General features: G+C 43.1%; 1 protein-coding gene across 5 annotated transcripts in view; it reads left to right on the forward strand.

Annotated features, from left to right (window-relative positions):
• Positions 1-8,027, forward strand: part of ZBTB8OS (zinc finger and BTB domain containing 8 opposite strand) — a 15,531-nt gene extending 7,504 nt beyond the window's left edge. For 3 of the 5 annotated variants that reach the window (XM_032360793.1, XM_032360791.1, XM_032360792.1), the window contains exons 2-7: positions 1,643-1,667; positions 1,942-2,063; positions 2,284-2,366; positions 3,364-3,416; positions 4,647-4,683; positions 7,377-8,027. In XM_032360793.1, the coding sequence (XP_032216684.1) occupies positions 1,991-2,063; positions 2,284-2,366; positions 3,364-3,416; positions 4,647-4,683; positions 7,377-7,463 (333 nt within the window). In that variant the 5' untranslated portion in view covers positions 1,643-1,667; positions 1,942-1,990 and the 3' untranslated portion in view covers positions 7,464-8,027. Of the gene's footprint in view, positions 1-1,642; positions 1,668-1,941; positions 2,064-2,283; positions 2,367-3,363; positions 3,417-4,646; positions 4,684-5,999; positions 6,003-7,376 lie in introns of all 5 variants that reach the window. The other 2 variants (XM_032360795.1, XM_032360794.1) reach the window with 2 other exon arrangements.
• Positions 8,028-17,343: the final 9,316 nt, after the last annotated feature.

The raw sequence follows: 17,343 nt of genomic DNA on the forward strand, positions 1-17,343 counted from the left end.
GATCCCGATGTAGGGCTCGATCCCAGGACCCTGGGATCATGACCTGAGCCAAAGGCAGAGGCTTAACCCACTGAACCACCCAGGCGCCCCTGCAGTTTTCATTTAATGTTTTTGAGATTCATGTAAATGCATGAGTCAGTAGCTTGCACTGTTTTATCACTGAGCAGTACTGCCTTGTGCCTTCGTTTATCTGTTCTTCTCTTGGTGGATATTTGGTGTTTACTTTGGGGGAATAAGTTGCTGGGAGCATTCTGGACACAGGCGTTCATTTCTATAGGGTTAATACCTGTCATTTTCTTTTAACTTGTTTATCACCTCTCCTTCTAGCCTGAACATTCTATGATACTAAGTGGGAAGAACTGATTAAAGTCATGATACCAGTGAAGAATAGACTGCGAAATGTTGAGAGAACAGATCCCATGGGAGTCTGTGATAGGAGCAGTTGGGTATTCCTGTGGGGATATCAGGAAAAAGCTCATAAACATGGAGTTTACTTTCTGAAACTGCTTTATTAGCCAGGGGTATCATTGAGGAGTTCTTTAAATGAAAGAAATTAACGAATAAAAACTTGGCTTATTATTATTATTTTTTTTAAAGATTTTATTTATTTATTTATTTATTTGTCAGAGAGAGGGAGAGAGTACGCACAAGCAAGTAGAGTGGCAGGCAGAGGTGGAGAGAGAAGCAGGCTCCCTGCTGAGCAAGGATCCCAATGTGGGACTCGATCCCACGACACTGGGATCATGACCTGAGCCGACTAAGCCACCAGGTGTCCCCTTGGCTCTTATTTCAAAGAGACAGACCTCTTTTGTATAGGATTTGATTAGCTGTTCATGAAAAGGTGAGACAGGGAAATCTGGAATTTTATATCTTTGATGAATTTTGATCATTCACAGAGCAAATATTTAGAAAAGATACTGATTTGTTTTGTTGAGGAAAATTAATGTCAGGAAATGGCATTATTGAGATATACTAATGTATTAGCCACTTTAGATCACCTAGAAGCTCCTGGCCCTGCTGCCTTCTAGAAATTGTCATTTATATACCAATCTTGACTTTTGAAAAAGTAGCCTTTAACAAAGCAATTAACTTTCTTATGTAAACTGATAGCAAAAGGTGAGGTTTGTGCCATATTTTCTTTTTTTTAAGTGATTTTTTTCAAAGATTTTATTTATTTATTAGAGAGAGAGAGAGCACAAGCACGGGGAGCAGGAGGCAGAGGGAAAAGCAGGCTCCCTGGCTACAGGAGGCCCAGTGCGGGACTCAATCCTAGGAACCTGAGCCAAAGGTAGATGCTTAACTGACTGAGCCACCCAGGCATCCATGCTCCACATTTTCTTGGCTTTGAAGGACAATTTTTAAATTAAATTAAATTTTTTTTTTAAGTGAGAGGGAGAGAAAAATGAGTGGGGCTGGGGGAGGGGCAAAAGGAAGGGGAGAAGCAGCTCCCCACTAAGTGGGGAGCCCAACGCAGGTGCTCCATCCCAGGACCCTTGGTTTATGACCTGAGCTGAAAGCAGCCACCCAACCAACTGAGTCACCCAGGCGCCCCAAAAGATAATGTTCTTAATAACGAACTAGAGCTTCTTGTGATTTGCAAGTCAAGTTTAATGACATATGTGTTTTTCCCTCTCTCCCTCAGATTTGGATCATACAGCAGATGTCCAGTGAGTACACCTGCAATTTATGCCTTTGAAATCGTGTTCTTAAATAGGAAGGCTGACGTTTTAATCTTGATGTCCCTAGTTTTAATTCTTTCTTCCTATTTTGGTTCCTTTACAACATGAAAATGATAGTTTAAAAGAACCCACTTTCTGTGCCATTAGATTGATTGAGGCCTTTGGATTTGTACTTATCATGCTGATTTTATTTTGACCTTGCTGTCAAGTTTTCTCTCTCGCTGTAGATTTTATTACACAGGGCATGAATGTGTTTCTTTAGGTTACATGCGTGGGGAGATACTCTGGAGGAAGCATTTGAACAATGTGCAATGGCCATGTTCGGTTACATGACAGATACTGGGACTGTGGAGCCCCTGCAGACAGTAGAAGTAGAAACCCAAGGTAACCAGTTATTTCCAGGGAAGAAATTGTCATGCAAATGTGCAGTGTTCTATATAACTTCAGTACATTTTCACAATAAGAACAATAAAATTAATTGTGAGCCTGTTCTTCCTCTTCCAGCTAGCCTAAGAAATTCCTTCCACTTCTAAATTCAAGCAAGTTTTTAGAGACTAGAATTATTAAATGTCATACTATCATGATCCTTCTTGATCCTGTATAGGAGATGACTTAGAATCCCTTCTATTTCACTTTTTGGATGAGTGGCTTTATAAGTTCAGTGCTGATGAATTCTTCATACCCCGGGTAAGCAAGGGTTTTTCTTTTTTACTGAGCAAATGGGTTCTTAATTCAGATTTTAAAAGAAAAATGATTGAGAATAGAACATGTGATGCAAAACCAAGCCATACAGAATGTATAAGATGATATTGATGTGCAGAAAATAGGGACTTCTTGGTTAACCTGACTTTGCGTATGTATATGCATTTTCTAATTTTTAGATTTGTTACCGTATCCTTGTCAGTAACCAGGATTATGCAGTAAGAATGCACCTGCTATCTTCACCTACACTTTTTATGTCTCCCAAGTTTGAACTATATTTATGTCCATCCGTATGTTCCTTTGTCCCATATGAAATTTAGTAGCTGTGCCATGTTGGCCTAAATTTAAAAATTGTTCTCAAAAAAAAAAAAAATTGTTCTCAGCTTTTCATAACATGACAAAGGAAAAAGCCAAATGGAGATTGCTTGTTGCCATCCACCTCAAAGAGGGAACCCTCTGCAACATCATTGTTAACCTAACACGCAGGGCCCTCCCTGCTTCCACACCCCTCCATTCTGTCCCTTCCCAGCCCCACTACGTACCCTCTTCTGACTGGTCACTTGTCCTACAAAGGTCAAGAACCTACAGTATTACTTACAAATGGGCTGAGAATGATTGAAATCCTGCATCATCCCATTCTATTTTACAGAGAAATTTCTTGATTCATGTTTTTAGATTGTACATTTTTTCAAGTATATTTCCCTCAAATATTTTTTTAAAAAGCCCTTATTTCCTTGAAATATAGTTCACTTGTTCTACTTTAGTTAACATTTTTGTTTTCTTTGCTTCAGAGAAATCAAATGCTGTTATTTTCTAGGAAAAGGGATAACCTAGACATATTTTCATAAGTTTAAAGTATAATTGGTATACAATATTATATTAGTTTCAGGTGTACAGCATAGTGTTTTGACAATTATTAGATATGTTTTAGTATATGGTCTGTTATGAACATTTTTTTAAATTAATTCTTTTTCCTCTTTAGGAAGTGAAAGTACTTCACATTGATCAAAGAAATTTCAAATTACGGTCAATTGGGTATGTTTTGAAAATCTTTTTGTGCTCACTTTGGCAGCATATATATGCAGATCTTTTCAGTAGGAAGTCATGAAGGTTGTTAAAATTCTTCACTGAACCTAGTAGGCAGGAAGACAAATATAAAATCAGAGGTCCAGTCTCATCTCAGTGGAGTTCTGTAGGTTAAGCTGTGTGAGCCCTAGGAGCAAGGGCTTTGGTCCTCAACTTTGGAGGACCAGAAATTTGACAGAACAAAGTTGATACTGGTTCTCGAACCTGATTCCCAATTTATTGATTTTTAGCATAAAAATTTTTTGTGTGGGGGCGCCTGGGTGGCTCAGTGGGTTAAAGCCTCTGCCTTCAGCTCAGTTCATGATTCCAGCGTCCTGGGATGAGCCCCACATCAGGCTCTCTGCTCAGCAGGGAGCCTGCTTTCTCCTCTCTGCCTGCTTCTGCCTGCTTGTGATCTCTGTCTGTCAAATAAATAAATAATATCTTAAAAAAATTTTTTTTGTGTGTATGTGAAGCCTGACTTGGTGACATGAAGCACTGATGCTTCCTTCTCGTAGATCTTCACACCTGGACTCTGTTCAAAGTGGTTCCTTCTATTAACAAATTATACTTTTCCTTCCAGAGATTGCAAACACTTGATTAGATCTCTTTGATTGGACCTGGTGTTTCCAAATCTCTTCAGTCACTTAAGGATATCTTTTAGGTTATTTCTATATAAAGTCTGTTTTTCCAATTTATGTCGAATTTGATGTGTTTCTTTGTAAAATGAGCTCTTTATTATTTCCCCTCCTTTTCTTTCTTTCTTTTTTTTATTTAAAGATTTTATTTATTTGATAGAGAGAAGCACAGTGAGAGAGGGAACACAAACAGAGGAAATGGGAGAGGGAGAAGCAGGCTTCCCAATAAGCAGGGAGCCCAGTGCAGGGCTCCATCCCAGGACCCTTGGATCATGACCTAAGCCGAGGGCAGATGCTTAATGACTGAGCCACCCAGGTGCCCCCACACTTTTTTTTTTTTAAGGCAACGATCAACCTTGTTGAAATAGCTGTAGCACATATGCCCCTCAGCAGCTCTGTTTACTGGCAATCAAACTGAAATTTGTAGCTTCCTTACCCCTCCCAGCTCTTGTGGCTTTCTCATATCTTAACCACATTTATAAGGTTTATGTTCAAGTATGTAAAGGATAAATAAATATTAAATCTGGGAAGTCTTAATCATGTTTTAATTTTCCTTCTCAAGGTGGGGAGAAGAATTTTCATTGTCCAAGCACCCTCAGGTATGTTTTTAAATCCAACCATTAAAAACATTTTATACTTCCTTACCGTAAAGTCAGTATATGATGGTAAACCTCAGTAAGTTCTAATAAATAAATTGGTGTAAAGTCGTAAGTTTTCCTTAGACGTCTCTGACCCTATTATGTCTAAACACTGGGACTTCACTCTGACTTGGTAGATTAGGAGTCAGTGCTTGAGTTCTGGGGTCAGGTTTGTTCCAGACTTTTGTGAGACTTCAGAGTCCCTTTGCCTTTTCAAGCTTCGGTGTCTCTCCCTTTAGTGAAGGTGTTGGGCTGGATGTTCTCGCCTTCTACTTTCTGTGCATCTCCACATTCTGTATTTGCCACCCTGTATGGCTTTACTCTCTCCCAGTCCAATGTGTGTGGAGGACTAGGGGCAGGCGCATACATGCTTTCTGTAAAGGTCTGAATCATGTTTGAAGCTTGATGGAACAAGAGTGCTAGAAGAACAGTATTCAGCTCCCCTGTTGTAACACTGCGGTGACCACAGACAACACAGACATGAACGACCGTGGTTGTATTCCAGTAAACGTCATGGACGCTGAAATCTGAATTTCATATCATTTTCAAATGTCATGAGATATTCTCTTGTGGGTACCCCCCCGCCCCCAGCCATTTAGAAATGTAAAAACCATTCTTGGGGCGCCTGGGTGGCCCAGTTGTTAAGCTTCTGCCTTTGGCTCCTGTCACGATCCCAGAGTCCTAGGATCGAGCTCCGCATCGGGCTCTCTGCTGAGCAGGAAGCCTGCTTCTCCCTCTCCCCCTTGCCTTGCTGTGTTCCCTCGCTCACTGTGTCTCTCTCTGTCAAATAATAAATACTTCAAAAAAAAAAAAATTCTTAGTGTCGGGGGCTGTATGAAACCAGGGATCAGGCTGGATTTGGCCCATGATTTGTAGTTTGCTGACCCCTGTGTTGAGGCCAAGGAGGCCTAAATTAGATGAGGGTGACTAAGGAATCCTGGTTGCTTCTAGGAGCTAAAGTACCATTTCTTCAGGCACAACATAATGAAATGAAGCCTGGTGAGGGAACCTTGGGAGAGAAGCCTTAAAGAAGAGAAACCAGGAGAGGGGCTGTGTGAATTATAATACACAAGACACAGTGGAACTTTCTCTTGAACATACTGTGTTTGAGGTGTATATTAGATATCTAAATGGAGAAGTCACATAATAGGCACTTGTCTGTAGGATGACTTGTTCAGGAGCTAGGTAGATCTGGAAATCTCAGTCTGGAAGCCGTCATATTTATAGCCATAGGACTAGATAAGATAAACAAGGAGGGAGGTGTAGATAAGAGAGAGAGAGTATAGAGAAGACTGAGCTCTGGGGCACTAACTTTGGAAAAGATGGAGCCAAAAAGGAAAGGAGAGCCTCATAAGAGGGAGTTAAAGAAGAGGGGAGCCCCAAAGCCAGATATCCAGTGCCCTTGAGATTGCTCAGAGGCTGAGTGGGCTGAGGCTTGACGATTGACCATGGATTTACGAATCAGTGGAAAGATGTGTGGATCAGAGAGCAAATGAATGAGAGAGAGGGAAGTGGAGGCAGTATATTGAGACAGAGTTTGAGAAAAGGGGAACATATGGCTAGAACAGTAGTAGCCAGAGGGGAATGTGGTAGGGAAGGGAAAGGTTTTTTTTGTTTTGTCTTGTTTCAGCAAGGAGGTTTTGTAACACCAGTGTAGGCTCCGTGGAAGTGATCTTGGAACTTGGGGCAAATTGATCATGCTGGAGAGGGAGAGAGTAATTTCAGAGCAAAGACATTAAGTTGGGAAGGCGATAGAGGATAGAATGTCCAGGGTTAAGGGTCAGCCTTCTGATAGGAACAGGGCCGGACAGTTCATTGTAACAGGAGGCAAAGCTCATGTGAGTATAGACTCAGGAGATGGTAGACTGTGGACACGATTTCAGGTGATACCAGTGAGCACAGTGTGTGCTGCCAGAGGCAGAAAGTTGAATTGGATTTAGATTATGGTCTCACCAGGTAATGATGGCAGAGGGAAGAAGAGCACAGGTCAGTGCCTTTTAGATCTGTCCGTGAAATCTTCAGATTTCCTTTGTGCTATAGAGCCAGCGGATGCCAGTCACCTATTGCCTGAAATATTTTGCACTGCACCGAATTCTTGTATTTTCTTTTCTAGAACAGGAAGGAACTAAGAGGACATTTCATCCTGTGGTTCTGAATGGGGGCAGGGGAGGGGGGATTGTCATGTATCAAACATGGGGAGCGAGAACCCCACAATGCAGAGTGAGTGGGCAGCAGGGAGGAAAGAAGGGTCTGTGGCCTTGAAGAAGTGGTCGGGCCACTGCAAGCAGCAGGTCTTGAGGAGCAGCCCTGGGCCAGGCAGTGGGAGAGCTTGGGGCTCCTCCACTCAAGCCATTCGGTAAACTGAAAGCAGGGTGCTGGGGAGGTCAGACAGCCTGAGGAGCCAGGTGGAAACAAAGCCAGGGTTGGAGCTGCCGCTTTCACCGTCCAGCCAGCTCGCTTCCTCTGGGCACATGTTGCTTTGTTGCCGGATGAGTGTAGAATGCTACACAAGTAACTACTTGTCTCCTGTGGGTTTTTAGTTTTCAGAATAATGGTAAAATTTGGCCTTTCTGCCAGTTGTCACTAGAGTTAATGGTTCTGATTTTGATGTTCACTTTTTCTTTCTTTTTTTTTCCCTCTAACCCCTGCTTTAGGGAACTGAAGTCAAGGCAATAACCTACTCAGCAATGCAGGTCTATGATGAAGAGAAGCCAGAAGTTTTTGTGATCATTGACATTTAAGATATCAAAACACAAAGAAAACAAACCGAACCCCCTTCTACGAAGAACTGGGTTTTTTCCTCTTCCTTTTCAGAAGATCCCATGATATAAATTCTACAGTATCTGTTGCTATATGGAGATTTGCAGAAATTTTTAAAAAAGATTTTATTTATTTGTCAGAGAGTGAGTGAGAACACAAGCGGGAGATCAGCAGAGATGGGCGAGAAGCAGGCTCTCCTAGGACCCCCAGATCATGACCTGAGCCAAAGGCAGACGCTTAACCGACTGAGTCACCCAGGCGCCCTACGAACGGAACTTTTAACTTAAAGTCAGAAATGGGACAGCGAGGTGCAGCCTTGGTCCGTGTTACCCAGATATTCAGACTTGAAAGAATTCTTCAGGTGGCAAGTGTGGCATCTCGTCTCTTAGTTCCCCGCTGTAGGAGCAGGAACTCAGCCCATTCCAGTGGAATGCCAGGTCCCAAAAGGACTGGTAATCTAAGCAGCGGCCCAGAGACTCTGAATCTGCCATACTCTCACCGAATCCAGTCTGAGAAAAATAATAATAATTTGAAAAATCCTTTGACCAGGACTTTGCTTTTTCCCCCACATTGGTTCTCTCTCACACACACACAGAGACACACATTTTTATGTGGGCCTGCATTCACGACCCTGAGATCAAGACCTCAGCTAAGATCAGGAGTCGGATGCTCAAACGACTAAGCCACCCAGGTGCCCCTAACACACACATCTTCTGTATATGCATTGAGAGGTTGTGTTTTACATTCTGTGGGACAGAGCCATCCTGTATTCCACTTGATTTTTCTTATTAGAAATAATTATAGTTTAAAAATTGGGAGACTTACCTAGAAAGAGCTCTGAGTCTCTCTCTCTCACATTTTTAAAACACTAATGTTGGGTACACTTTACTGTTTTCCCATAAGAAAGTTTAATCACCCTTACAAACAGGCCTGCCCTTCTCACAGGTAATTTTATATTAAAGCTGCTCTGTGTAGGGACGCCTGGGTGGCTTAGTCGTTAAGCATCTGCCCTCGGCTCACATCATGATCCTGGAGTCCTGGGATCGAGTCCTGCATTGGGCTCCTTACTTGGTGGAGGGCCTGCTTTTCTCTCTTCCTCTGCCTGCCACTCTTCCTGCTTGTGCTCGCTCTCTCTGTCAGATAAATAAAATCTTAAAAAAGATAAAAAGAAACTGCTATATTTATATAGTTAGAGAAAAAAAGTCGTTTTTTTAAATTAAGTTCTTCATTGTGGGAACACCATGTTAAAAAGATCTGAACCTTTCAAAGGAGGTAACTTAAAAAAAATGAAACTGTTTTTGTTTCATTTGCTGTGTTATGCTATTCTCTATTCATTGATTGAGGTATTCTTTGTTGCCACAAGTTTGCAGAGCTGCTATTTATTCACACTTCGATGAGAAAAGATTGCCACTGGGTGGTGCCAAATATCATTATAGCACGCTAAACTTGACCTAAGAGGAAGAGATTGTGAGCTTCCTAAATGTTCTGAGCACTGTAGTATTTTTTGTCTCGGTATTTAACAGAAAGTAGAGGTAATGGGAACTAGGCCAAGAACCATGGTCTGAATAGTAGCTTCAAATGAATACAGAGCAGGCTCGCTGGGGTAGTGCTTCATGACCTTCTTATTGTTAGGCACATTTTGTAAATTTGAATTGTGATCCTCCAAGCAGAAATGTCTAGAACTTCTTTACCTTTTGTTAGGATGAATTTCCAGGCTGGCGTGGGGCTCTCTTTTTTTCATGGACTCCTTTGAACATCATGGACTATTTGGAGTGTCGATTGTGAAAATGAGCGATGGGATACAGTGAGTCTGGTGGAAGAGCTGAATCCAGGGTAGGAGGAGCTCCTGGGTTATATTAAGCCACGCAGGGTACAAACTTGACCAGGAGAAAAAGAGTAGCTATGCCTCTTAACCACCAGTGCTATGTAATGAGGTTCAGTAAAAGCAAGTCAGTTGTAATTATGATATAAAATTATATTTCTTTAAATTGATAATAAATGTATAGTTTGTAACAATTTTATGTGAATTTTAAAATGTTTGTGTTTTGGGGACGCCTGGGTGGCTCAGTCGGTTTAACTGTTTGCCTTTGGCTCAGGTCATGATCTCAGGGTCCTGGGATTGAGTCCCACATTGGGCTCCTTGCTCAGCAGGGAGCCTGCTTCTCCCTCTGCCTGCTGCTCCCTCTGCTTATGCTCTCTCTCTCTCTCTCTCTTTCTCTCTGACAAATAAAATCTTTTTTAAAAAATAAAATGTTTGTGTTTTGTGTTTTTAAATATGCCAAAATGAAGATACTGAGTAGAAGGAAAATGAGTATATTGTCCTCTGTATGTGAAGTCGGCATTCTTGACTTACCAGCGGCTCACGCTTTACTTTTATTTATTGAGATAGTGGCACCAGCTTCTCACCAGACTCTTCTGCTAGTTTCAGGTATTTGTCTTGGTCTGGGGAACACATTTGGGGGAAATTTGCAAAGCAATTCCCCCACCCTATAAGCATACCCATTTATCTTCACTTTTGTGTCTTATTCTCCTATGTGGGCTATGTTTCCCATTTCCCAAAACATGAAGAGCACATTCACTGCCCAAGGAGGAAGAGGGGTAATGGGTACAAACCATGGATGTTTAGCTGAGCATTTATGCTGTGGCTAAGGGGCCAGCTGCCTCTCAACTCTTGCCCTTATTGCTAATGTGAATATAGGCTTAGTGTTGCAGTTTATATGACACTCCAAAATTGGGATTTTCATATGAATGCTCCTGAGCTAGGGGAAAAAAACTAAAAACCACTATGGGTCATCACAATGGAGTACAAACAAGTTGTGGGTGGGCTGAATCTTGTCCACAGGTCAGAAAGCTGGTCAGCAGAGCTCAAGGGCGCCCGGGTGGCTCAGTTGAGTGACTGCCTTCGGCTCAGGTCATGATTCCGGACTTCCGGGATTGAGTCCCACATCGGGCTCCCAACTCCTTGGGGAGTCGGCTTCTCCCTCTGACCTTCTCCTCTCTCATGCTCTCTCTCACTCATTCTCTCACATAAATAAATTAAATCTTTAAAAAAAAAATTTTATAAAGCACAGCTCAAGTCACTTTTTCTCGAAGCTTCCCTAGCCATTCATTCCAAACTTCACAGCCTTTAAACTACACGTCCCTAGTTAGGTCTGCCGTCTTAATTTTATAATTGCTAAGTGTTTGCTAGCCTTGTCCCCCTGAATAGAAGGAGCACTCCCATGTGGCATAGATGGCCAGTCACTACCTAATGGGCCCTGGGCTAAGTAAGCATCTTGGAGCTACATCAGTTCAGGCAGAGCCTGTGGGTCAGCTCCTTGAGCAGATCTACAAGAGCACACGTTGCAAGCTTCTTCCTAGCCCTCACTATGCTGTCTAACCTTGGACCTACTTCCTCATCTATTAGGAGTGCTAGTGATTCCTTAATTCCTTTCCAGTTCTAAGTTTCTGTGATCCTATAATACTGAATTATAAACAACTGAGCTGAGCATGAGAAGTTTTCTGTTACTGGAACAGTTTTTGGTTTTTTAACCTAAAAGGTCCAAATCACACCATCAACATCCTCTCATTCACTCCAATCAGACGACCTTTGTCATTAGTATGGCAGCGTGTCCCATGATGGCAGTGGCTTTCCAAGAAAAGTCATCATGACATGGTGACCTTTTCTCATTGGTGCCTCTCCCTCCAAGTGGGGTAAGTGGTTATGTGTCCCTACAACCACTCTTGCCAATTCTCTATCTTGCTATTACCACTTGGACTTTGGAAGAGAATGTTCAAAAAGTGTGGGAAAAGAGCAATTTAGTGGGGCATGTGCACCAAGTGCACTAGAGTTCTGCCTCCCTCCCCATTTCTGAAGTCTGAGCTTCAGAAGGCTTGAGGATTTCCAAATCGAGAGTTATTTCTTCACCTAAGAAACCAGAAAACTGGAAAACATATCCTCCAAAAGCTCCTTCCAGAGCAAACATCCACAGAATTTAGTGACTATAGTACTTTGTCAATGTTTCCCATCGAATGTACTGTGAATGGTTTTTATTTTGTGACCTATAAAATGAACAATGTGTAATTCCGAACATACAAGAAAGTACTCTTAGAAAAAAGGCCAACATAGTCCTTTTGTCATAAACGCATATCCTGGGTTCATCTGTAGAAACTACTTCCCAAGTGCTTTCAGTGTGTTGCCCATTTGACCTTCCAGTATTTCTTTTTTGTCTTTCCAGTATTTCCTGAATTTTATGAATATGGAAATTAGTAACACCTAAAACTACCTGGCTGTTAAGGGGCAGATATGGGACCTTGTTCGTTGTCTTCATAAAACATCCTTTAATATATAACAAATGACATTTATGTTTTGTTCTTTTGATCCAGGTAAAAATCCTGTGAGGTTAGTATAGCAGCTATTATGTTTTATGTGTAAGGAAACACTTTATGTTTGGGTGATTTTTGTTGTTGTTTTGTTTTTTTAAACATATAATGTGTTATTAGCTCCAGGGGTACAGATCTGTGAATCAATCAGGCTTACACATTTCACAGCACTAACCAGAGCACATATCCTCCCCAATGTCCATAACCCAACCACTCTACCCCTAACCCCCTACCCCCCAGCAACCCTGTTTGTTTCGTGAGATGAAGAGTAATAGTTTGTCTCCCTCCTGATCCCATCTTGTTTCATCTTTTCCCTCCCTACCCCCCACGACCCCCTGCCCTGCCTCTCAAATGCCTCATATCAGAGAGATCATATCATAATTGTCTTTCTCTGATTGACTTATTTTGCTTATAATACCCTCTAGTTCCATCCATGTCATTGCAAGTGGCAAGATTTTGTTTCTCTTGACAGCTGCATAGTATTCCACTGTGTATATATATATTGGGTGGTATTTGTAAGATACAACTCAAAAGAGGATGACTGACAAAGATTGTGCCATTTTATTTGACACTCTAAAAGTTCAAAAGCTAGGGCGCCTGGGTGGCTCAGTAGAATCCAACTCTAATGTACTCACCATTTATATTTGGAAGCAGTTTAAAAAACACACATGGGGCGGCGCCTGGGTGGCTCAGTGGGTTAAGCCTCTGCCTTCGGCTCAGGTCATGATCCCAGGTTCCTCGGACCGAGCCCTGTATCAGGCTCTCCCCTCAGTGGGGAGCCTGCTTCCCCCTCTCTCTCTGCCTGCCTCTCTGCCTACTTCTGATCTCTCTCTCTCTGTCAAATAAATAAATAAAATCTTTTTTAAAAGAAAGTTCAAAAGCTAATGCTATTTAGCAAAAACCTTTTTTTTTTTTTTTTTAAAGATTTACTTATTTGAGGCAGAGGAAGGAGCAGAGGGGTAGGGAGGAACAAGCAGATTCTGCGCTGAGCATGGGGCCTAACACAGGACTGGATCTCATGACCCTGAGATCATGACCTGAACCAAAACCAAGAGTTGGACACTTAACCAGCTGAGCGACTCAGATGCCCCAGAAACACTTGAACTGTAGAAACATTAGTTTCATAGGACAAGACAATAAAGAATAGTGGATTTCTGTTGTTTCTTCCCACTGCCAAATAAATACACAACTCTGTGTGTGTGGTGTTTGTTTGTTTTGAAGTAGGCTCCATGTGGGGCTTGAACTCACAACCCTGAGATCAAGAGCTCAGCTGAGATCAAGAGTCTGATGCTTCACTGACTGAGCCATCCAGGCTCCCCGATGTGTGTTTTTTATTTTTATTTTATTTTTATTTTTATTTTTATTTTTTTAAAGATTTTATTTATCTATTTGACAGAGATCACAAGTAGGCAGAGAGGCAGGCAGAGAGAGGAGGGAAGCAGGCTCCCCACTGAGCAGAGAGCCCAATGCGGGGCTCGATCCCAGGACCCCGAGATCATGACCTGAGCTGAAGGCAGAGGCTTAACCCACTGAGCCACCCAGGCACCCCCCCATGTGTGTTTTTTAAACTGCTTCCAAATATAAATGGTGAATACGTTAGAGTTGGATTCCAATGCTGACCCTGTCATTCATGAACTATAGGACTCTGAGAAATTTCCTCAACCTCTCTGAGGCTTCGTCTCCTCAACTCTCAAGTGGGGAGGACAACAACTGTCAGACCAGGCGGCTGCGCTCCGCCACTGCTATGATAGTTAAGAACCTTCTTTTGTAAATGAAGAAAAAGGAGTCACTTTGGAATGAAACTTGGAGCTGTGGAATTTAAACGACTGTGCTAACATTATTTTGAGGACTTGGGGTGTGTAGTGGTTAAGAACACAAATGAGCCATATCACTGGGGTCAAGTTCTGGTTTTGCCATTTATTAACTGTCCACTTTGGAAACACTGCTTTACCACTCTGTGCCTTAATTTCTTCATTTTAAGTGATGATGATAGTACTTGTAGCGTTGTGGAGAGGATTAAATAAATGTATACACATGAAGCTTTAGGACAGCACAGGACACATAGTAAATGCTAGTGTTACTTTGACAAGCATAAATGCTAACAGCTCCCTTACTCTTTCTCCTTATGAAAAAAAAAATGTCCACAGTGTTCGGGTAGGGGCTGCAGCCAGCTGAGAGACAACCTTGCTGGCCAGTGCTATTCTGCTAAGGTCTGTGTTTATGAAGAACGGCAAAAAAGCCACTTCTTTCTACTTCTTCCCTCTTCCGTTTAGACTTCTTTTCCTTTCCTGCTTCTCTGCTCCAAGTTTTTCCTGTTTAATCTAGTTTTCTTTCTTCCACATTGGAGTTGAGCATCCATCTTGATCTGAGCCCAAACCCTCCATCAACTGTGCCCATCTCTTGATGCCAAACCGGTTGCCCTTCTAAGGAGCTCCCACCCCTTTGTCCCTTCCTGATCTTCTTGTAGCTCACAGTAGATACATTCAAGGGTGTAATGAGAAGGGAGATGAAGAAGTTTGGGCAACTTTCTCTCTGCCTTTATCTTGGTTCCTCTGACCCCTTCAGAGCCCTCTTGGGACCAGAGCAGCCTGCCCTCAACCACCAGCTAAGTTCACGTAACTCACCAGTTCTTTGACTTTTTACCTTAACTGTTTTTATAACAACTTCAGTGAGATGTAGTTCATACACCATAAAATTCGCTCACTGAAAATGTACATGTCAATGGTTTTTAGTGTATATTCACAGTTGTGCAACCATCATCACAATCAATTTTAAAACATTTTCGCCTCCAGAAGAAACCTGCTACCGTCTTAAGCACTCAGTCCTCACCTCCCACCCCTAGGCAACCATTAAACTACTTTCTGTTCTTTAAGAACAGAAAATTGTCTATTCTGTCTATTCTGTTGCCCAGATTCTTACCTGCCAATCCTGTCCTTTTTCTTTCTTTCTCTCTCTCTCTCTCTTTAAAAGATTTTACTTATTTATTTGACAGAGACAGCAGAGAGGGAACACAAGCAGGGGGAGGAGCAGAGGGAGAGGGAGAACCAGGCTTCCCACTGAGCAGGGAGCCTGATGTAGGACTTGATCCCAGAACCCTGGGATAAGGACCTGAGCCAAAGGCAGACGACTAAGCAATCTAGACATTTCCATCCAGATGTCCCAATCCTGTCCTTTTCCAAAATGGCTGGAAATTTACCTTTCAGAAGCTATTTGGACTCATCCCACTTGCTTGTTCCCAGCTTTACTGGGTTCCCTCCATTCCAAAGAAATACTTACAACCATGTTCTAAATATTTGGATACATTGCTGCATAAAGCTCCTTAAGTCATTATATGAAGTCACAACTCCTCTTTTAAGTTGTTCCTTAAGGGAGGGAACTGGCTTCTGGTTATAATATGTACCTTATTTGAACTTTCTATCTTCAGTGGTCTGTTTCAGTGACACTTAATCCAAGTCTTCCTGGATTCCAAAGCTCCTGGCGCCATGCTCCTTAGGAGGAGATCCTTAATGTCATGTTTTCATATCCAAATTCCATATTTCTTATTTCTATGTATAGAGCCCCTTGGCCTCCCCGTCCCCAGGCTGCAGCTGTCTTGGGTTCCTCTTACACTTCCATTCCCTGTACTCATTCCTTAGTTATGTTGATCAATCCTCTTTTCTCTTGTGTCTCTTAATTAAATGTCCTTTCCATTCGAGGCATCGCTCAAAATCATCTTTTCTTTTAAAATCAGCAGATGTTATTTGTATGTTGGGATGGATGAATATTTTTCTTATATATATTCATTTTTGTGTAAAAACAAAATAAACGTGATTCTCTCCCCCCATAAATTATTTGCCTAAATTCCATCTAGGAATCTGTGTGCTTGGAAGTGGCTGCAAATTGTAGATGTTAAGATATCTGTTGGGTGAACAAATGGATGTGCTTTTAGCCCTTGGTACTTTCTACCTCAGTCACATCATTATTGGCCATAGGTAGGTCTCTCCACGTGGAATGTAAAGTTCTTCTGCTCATTTCATTTAATTCCTCTGCCTTACACGTGACAGGGGTTCTCTAAATCATTTTAAATGCCTAACCTTCCAATATTTACATAAAAGTAGGAATGGGGGCGCCTGGGTGGCTCAGTGGGTTAAAGCCTCTGCCTTCAGCTTGGGTCATGATCCCAGAGTCCTAGGATCGAGACCCGCATGGAGCTCTCTGCTCGGTGGGGAGCCTGCTTCCTCCTCTCTCTCTCTGCCTGCATCTCTGCCTACTCTCTCGCTCTGTCAAATAAATAGAATCTAAAAAAAAAAAGAAAGAAAGAAAAAAAAAAAGTAGGAACGTGAAGCTCCGCTTCCAGCTTCCTTCGGGAAACTTCCCAGTTCTTGTCTTGGCCAACTCTTTACACTAAGGCTTTTTCTTCATCTGCCGTAATAGCCCTACCCCACAGGGCTGGCATGTTAAAACGTTTGTTGCTCAGTGTTAGTTTGTTTCTTTTTAAAGATTTTATTTATTTATTTATTTGACAGAGATCACAAGTAGGCAGAGAGGCGGGCAGAGAGAGAGGAGGAACCAGGCTCCCTGCTGAGCGGAGAGCCCGAAGGGTGAGGGGTTCGAGCCCAAGACCCTGGGACCACGACCCGAGCCCAAGGCAGAGGCCTAACCCACTGAGCCACCCAGGCACCCAACTCAGTGTTTCTCTTAAAAGAGCTGGACCTCCTAAAAAGAAAGCAGGGGTTGAGTAGGGAAGAGGAGCAAAGAAAGAAAGTAGAAGGGGCAGGCTCGCTGGACAAACTTGAGCACCGCAGCACCGTCCGGGCACAGTCTGACCCGCGGGACGTTCTGGAGTGGCAGAAGGTCTGGCCAGCAGTGGGTCCCGGCCCCGCCTCAGGCGTCACTGCCCGGCTCCTATTGGCTGGAGTCCCGACGCCCGGGAGCGCCTGAGACTCTCATTGGCCGCCAAGGCCCGCCTCTCCAAGCCCCCAGGCTAGGGAGGCGCCGCGGGCTCTGCTGTGTGAGGGGGTCGGCTGCTTGGGTGTGAGGGTCGGGGACGCAGACGCAGTGAAGCGCTCTGTCGCAGACAGCGGAGTATGGTAGCCGGAAGTCGGGATAAAATAGGCTAGCTGTCCCTGGCCTGGCCACGATTTGAGGCACCAGGGGGTGTCCCATCGCATGGACTCAAATCCCTGCCCGGCGGTCTGTCAGGGTGGCTCTGGGGTCATTCAGCTTCTCAAGCCTGTTTCCTCCTCTGATGCGGACACTGAAGCACTCCATAAAATCTACTTTTTGTTCCTTTGCCTGCCTCTGTTCTTGCCAAGACCCGCACCCCCACTTTACACATGCCTTGTCATGCAGATAGCGTATGTGCGCCTTGCAAGGAGCAAGAATGAATGAGTTCCTTAAAACAGACACCGTCTAAGGAAGGAGCAGGGGAGAATGCCCCGCGGAAGCTCCACTGGCGCTGCCCGGCTCCAGGCCAAGACCCCTGGATCTAAGGAGTAACACCCTCGTCTTTGGTCCAGG

Source organism: Mustela erminea, chromosome 10 (genome assembly GCF_009829155.1).
Source record: "Mustela erminea isolate mMusErm1 chromosome 10, mMusErm1.Pri, whole genome shotgun sequence".
NCBI classification, from domain to species: Eukaryota; Metazoa; Chordata; class Mammalia; order Carnivora; family Mustelidae; genus Mustela; species Mustela erminea.